Below are 6,000 nucleotides of genomic sequence, written 5' to 3' on the forward strand. Positions count from 1 at the left end.
CTGAGGAGTCGGAGACAGGCACATGGTGTAATGGGAGCAGAGACTGAGGAACACAGAGCTGCAGGGCAGTGTTGAAGGAGGGACAGAGGGATGGGGCAGCAAGTCGACAGAGTGTGAAGGACCACAGACGAAGAGTTGAGGTGCATAGACGTATAGAGGCAGGGATTCGGACAGAAAGTGTAATAGGAGCAGGGCTGGGGTGTGACGCTGTAGGGGCAGGGGCTGGGGTGTGACACTGAAGGACTAGTGATCAGGCAGACACTTGTGGCGTAAGTGGCTGGGATGTGTCATGCCGGAGCAGAGGTTTGGGTGATGGTGTGGGACTGGAAGGCAGGGCGTAATCATCATCAAAGCAGGTCGGGGAGCAGAAACAGAGGTAAATGTGCAGGATGAGCAATTAGCACACGCCCATCCCAGGGTTGAGAGGAGTACATGACATTACGGGAAGCTGTGGGGTAGATTGACAGGAGCCAGAGGTGGAGGGCAAAAGCAGATGCTGGGCTGTGGGTTTCTTGGAGCTTTTCTCCAAACCACGGCCCCAAGTGTGACTGTGCCTGGGTTCCAGACTGGTAGTAGAATTCACTGACCCAAGTTCAAGTCCCAGCTGTCCTGTTGTTTGTGGGCCAAAGGTCTTCACTGAATCCCTTAGTTGTACTAGCCTCTGGCTGTTAGAGCTACAAGGTGGATTCAATGTGTCCTGACTCAGAATCCATTCCATTTTTCATAACTGATACACAGGAGCCTCCTTCCATCATGTCACAGGTTCAGGATGCATGGAGGCGACACCTTGGGAGGGAGGCGTGGAAGCTGGGGCTGTCCGAACATGGAATCATGAGGCAAGAGTGCTCTCTCTATTGTAGGCTGGTGGCAGAAGCTTTCTTATTTATTTTAGAGGTCACAGCATCAGATCCGGAGGCTGGGGGGGGGGGGCGGAGGGTGGTTGTGTGAGTCAACTCAGGCGAGTTGCTCAGGCTTCAGGCTTAGTGAGAGTCAGGGACAGCAGGCTATCCCTTCACTGTCCAGAGCGGCCTGTCTTAGTGCACAGAACACAGCAGACCTAGAAGAGGAGGTGACGCTCGAGAGCCAGCCCGATCACCGACAACATTAGCCATCAGTGAAACCATGCTTCTTCCTGCTCTCACATCTCAGGCATCCGCTGTCCGAGGAGATTTTATTTCTGAGGCTGAGGATTTATTTGTGTGGGCAAAGAAGCTTCTTGGAGCCCTCCACCACTCCTGAAACTACTCCCATACCCTAGAAAAGCCTTCTGGGCTTCTGTGGGGACCTCAGATGCTCTGGCTGACTCTCCTTCTAACTAAACAAGGCCATTTGTTTCTTGTTTCCTTGTACGCCGAGTTGTTGCTATACGCTGGGGAGAACAGCGTGGGTAGAATAGTTGTGTGCGCTTTCCAAATCTATTTTCATGGTCTTGCTTTCTTGGTGTGTAGATTCCTTCGGCTGCCGCAATCTTTTCCGCAAAACTTCTGATTCCAATTGTGTGGCTTCTTCCTCCATGGAGTTCATCCCTGTCCCACCTCCCAGGACACCAAGGATTGTAAAGAAACTAGAGCCACACCAGCCAGGGCCAGGAAGTGCCAGCATCCTCCCCAAGGAAGAGCCGCTGCTGCTGGACATGGTTCGCTCCTTTGAGTCTGTGGACCGTGAGGAGCACATAGAGCTGCTGCCCCCATCCCATCACCATAGGATCCTGAACTCACCTATCAGCTTGGCTCGGAGGAATTCTAGCGAGAGGACGCTCTCCCCGGGGCTGCTGTCCGGAAGCATGTCACCTCTCCAAACCCCACTACATTCCACGTTGGTCTCTTTCACCCATGAAGAAAAGAACAGCCCCCCCAAGGAGGAGGGTGTGTGTTCCCCACCTCCGGTGACCACCAATGGCCTCACGCAGCCTCTGGGGAGCCCCAACTGTGTGAAAAGCAGGGGAAGGTTCCCCATGATGGGCATCGGGCAGATGCTAAGGAAGCGGCACCAGAGCCTTCAACCTTCCTCAGAGAGGTCCCTGGAGACCAGCACATCCCCACTGCAGCCCTCTGCCCCCTCCAGCCTCTCCTTTGACATGGCTGATGGTATCAAGGGCCAATGTTAACACAGGGTGGCAACATTCCAGGTCTCTGAGGACAGCAATGGGACAGAGCTACACACACACACACACACACACACACACACACACACACACACACACGTCAGGGTGTGAGTAATCAACATCACAGGGGCATTTTTATTCTCTTAATCCTGCCACACCATGTCCCACACTTGGATCAGCTGAAATCCACAGATTCAAAGTCCACACACCCCGACTCGCTTAGGGACCCTCTGAGATGCTGAGAGTCAGGGGGATGCCCCATTTCAGCCTGAGATCCTCTCACCAATCACAAAGCCCTCACCACTGTCCCAGATGGACTCCGAGCCGAAAAGCACAGCTCCGTCTGCTGGACCACTCAGATTTCCAGACTGGGGCCGGGCCTTCCCTCCCCTGCTGTGTGTGCCTCTCGTGGACTGCTCTGTTCAACGGTCAGTCACAGTCTCACGGGACCACACCACCACTGCAAGGATGTCACCTAGCTGGGGGATCCCTTCACAGAGGGAAGCAGCTGTCTTTCCCCAACAGTGAGTCCCTGCGGGAGAGCAGAAGTCACAGTGCCTGACCCTGGGAATCCTGGAGGAAGATAGGACAGAACCTCAGCCAAAGATGGAACCCAGCAGTGAGAACCCAGATAGAAGGTGGAGACTGAAGGAAACACTCCTGTGTGATGTTATAACAGACTTTTTCTTTTCCTTTTTTTTTTTTTCTTTTTTTTGGTTGAAACTTGCTGAGGATTGAAAGAACTTGTCCAAAGAGATCTTTCTTTATTATTTCATTAAATTGTAAGTAACTTTTTTTTTTTGAGACAAGGTCTCATTAAGTAGCCCAGGCTGGCTTCAAACTCATCATCCTCCTGCCTCAGTTTCCAAAATGCTGGGATTACAAGTGTATACCCCTGTGTCTGGCTCAAGATAGCAATTAAAAAACAAAAGACAAAAAAAACCCTACATGACCAGATGGAAAGTACTTTTACCAATCATGTTTTTCTGGGAGGCTACATCTCAGATGGCCAAAAGGCTGGCTTGGGAGGTGATGGTAGGAGCATTAGACCACAGTGGCCTGCCTGAGGGATGACAGCCTAGCCATCCTGTGTTTATGCTGTGGCAGCAGCAGAAGGCATAGAACAGCTCCAGATGGTTCTGAAGAAAGACAGGATTCTTAAGGCAGAGTTGAGGCGGCAAGCATGCAGCGCTGTTTTTCCGCTGTGGTTAGATCTTAGCTGTTCTGCTGGGAGCAGGCTTGTCCACTGGGAGCACGTTTTTAGACGGGCCCATCCCCAAGGAAAATCGTGCAGTGCCCCCCAAATGGGGCATCAGTCCACGCTGTCTTCTACACCTTTGCCCTCCAGGATTGAACCAAAGATGCATTTCCAGTTTTGTGGCTATGCCGCCCCTGTGTGTCTCTTGTGGAACGTGGTGTTGTCTGATCCTGCCCAGCTGGTACTTGACGGGGGACTGTCTGTGTGGATCCTGGGCCCTGGTACTTAGCAGGGGACTGCTTCCGTCGTGAGTAGCATTTTAGGGAGGCAAGGAATTGGCACAAGCAGGATCACAGTGTTTTAGGAGCTGAGCTAAGGAACAGCCCAGAAGCTTTGATCATTGACTATTTCAGGTATGATCAGAGTCCACAACTATAGCCATCATCTTGGTCATCAGGTTCATCATGTTGGTCCACTGAGTCCAAAGTGGGAGGATCTCCATAAAATCACAGAGCCAGCCTTTGGTGGGGAGGGGTGAGACACAGGTTTGCCATTTCTCATTTACCAGTATGGCCTTCCTTTGGCCTCTCCACAGCTCTGACTGGGCAAGAGGAGAACATGCATTTGGCTGACCCTGGAAGCGGGGTGCTCTAGTTTTGGCTGATTTTGGTAAGACCTGGGCTGCTTAATCTCTAGTGAGGGACTCACCCCCTCCCTAGGGCCCCTAGGAGGAGGCCAAGCCTTTTCCAGCAGCTGGTGGTGTTCTTCAGCATGGCTTCAGTTCGGCTTCCGGGACTTAACGTTGAAACTAGAACTCCTTAAGCAGAGAGAAGAATCATCTACAGACACCCTGTCTGTTTGACGGGGTGTGGTGAGTTTCGATGGGTGAAGAGTCCTTTTTAAAGATAACTGCCGACTGGAAGCATCGGGCTCTACAAGCTGGTAGGATTTGTACCCGTGTGCTGGGCAAACCCCGCCCCCTTGTAGCCCCTTATGTCTTTATCTGGCTGTTTGCTTTTCTCACACATGTGTGTGCCTGTGTTGGTGTTAGCCTGTAGAGAAGGTGTTTCCCATTCTTCGGATGCTTCGAGAACAGCGTCAGATGCACAACTAGTTTCCTGTGTTGCCGTGGTAACTGGGACTCTGAACTCAGGTGTATAGTGAACCCAGTGAGAGGCAAAGGGGAGCAAGGAAGGGAAACAAGCTGTGTTTTGGGGTGTGTATAAACACCCGACAGACAAGTCTATGAAACCGAGTGAAAGAAGAAATGTCAAATTCTTTATTGTTTGATTATATTTATGTGGAAAACTTGACTATCCTCTTGTTAAGTAGAGAGTGTATTGTGTGTGTGACCCATGACTGTCCTTCACGGTCTCTGCCTGTGGTTCCAGTCAGCCTGTGGCTACCGATGGGAACGACCAAACTGCCGTCAGATGAAGTCCAGGAGGAAGACTCTATTTTAGTTGTACGATTTGGTCATAAGTCAGGACTATATTTATGTCACCATTATGGAATATATGTACTTTTATAATGGCTGTGAAATACACTTTTTCCTCACTATGGCTGCTTCTCTATTTATTGATATTATCTTAAAACGTTGACTATGTGGTACAGAGGACCGCTGGTTACTCAAAACTCTTGGCACAGATATGAATGGGAATGGAGGAGTGGGAGGAGGACTTGAGAGCACTTCCACTCCAGTCGGAGCTGGTTAATTTCCCCACAAGTGGGTGTTTGCAAAGGTTTATATGGCTGGTGGACTGAATGGCAGCTCAAGATGACTCAGCATATTAATGGGTCATGATTTTCCCAGGAGACTGGTGTCCGTGAATCTTGCTTCTGGAGTCTGTCCTTCTTTTAGGTCCTGGGTCAAGCAAAGGAGTAGATATGTGATGGAACAAGAGTAAATTAGCTGTTCAGATTGTCTTGGGCATGACAGCCCTCATGACTATTCACAGAATGTTTCTCTGTAGTGCCACCTTCCTTAATTAAGTCCTTGGGTCCCTTTCCCACAGGATCTGCAGGTTCAGTGGGTTGCACGGCTATGCAGCAAACAGGGCCCCTGTCCCCACTATACAGTCTCACTCAGAAGTTAGAAGGGAGCAGTTTGCACTTTTGATGTTTTATTGTAAGAATCTGTACACATTTCAGAGCAGAAGGAACCTAAGATTCTCTGGTCCAATGTTAGCCTCCTCCCTTCCTTCCTTTCCCTCCTCCCCCTTTTCCTCTTTCTGCTATTTCCTTTCTTCTTCAAGGTCTTCTCCAGGCTTGCCTTGACCTCACAATCTTCCTGATTCAGCCTCCTGAGGGCTAAGCTCACAGACATGCCCACCATACTCAGTTCCCCAGGCCTTTTAGAAGATGATGGCCCAGAGCTCCCAGGGGAACTGACTGCTGTGGGCTTGGGGGAAAGCTGAGGGCAAATCAAGCTGTTGTTGCAGCAGGCACTGCCGAGGCTCCTGCAAGGGCCCGTCTGTGCTTTCCTAAGTCATTCTCACAATGGTGCAGCTTCTCAGGAACCAGCAGATTGTTAAGCATTGTCCCCCTTTGCCACCCTCCACTGATTATTGGTAGAGCACTTCCTTTTTGGACTCTCCCATTTTCTTCAGTAAATCTGATGGAAATAGAAACCCCTTGTGTTTTGTGAGACTAAACCAACAAAGCATTTACACAGAGACGTGTCACACAGTGAGACAAA

The 6,000-nt window shown here is 50.5% G+C and overlaps 1 protein-coding gene across 1 annotated transcript in view; it reads left to right on the forward strand.

Moving 5' to 3' along the window:
* Hunk (hormonally up-regulated Neu-associated kinase) overlaps positions 1-4,855 on the forward strand; it is a 105,550-nt gene extending 100,695 nt beyond the window's left edge. Inside the window, exon 11 of the mRNA XM_055614872.1 lies at positions 1,449-4,855. Coding sequence (XP_055470847.1) covers positions 1,449-2,107 — 659 coding nt within the window. The 3' untranslated portion in view covers positions 2,108-4,855. The remainder of the gene's footprint in view (positions 1-1,448) is intronic.
* Positions 4,856-6,000: the final 1,145 nt, after the last annotated feature.

The sequence above is a fragment of the Psammomys obesus genome, unplaced genomic scaffold, assembly GCF_907164565.1.
Source record: "Psammomys obesus unplaced genomic scaffold, mPsaObe1.curated_primary_1811, whole genome shotgun sequence".
In the NCBI taxonomy this organism is placed as follows: Eukaryota; Metazoa; Chordata; class Mammalia; order Rodentia; family Muridae; genus Psammomys; species Psammomys obesus.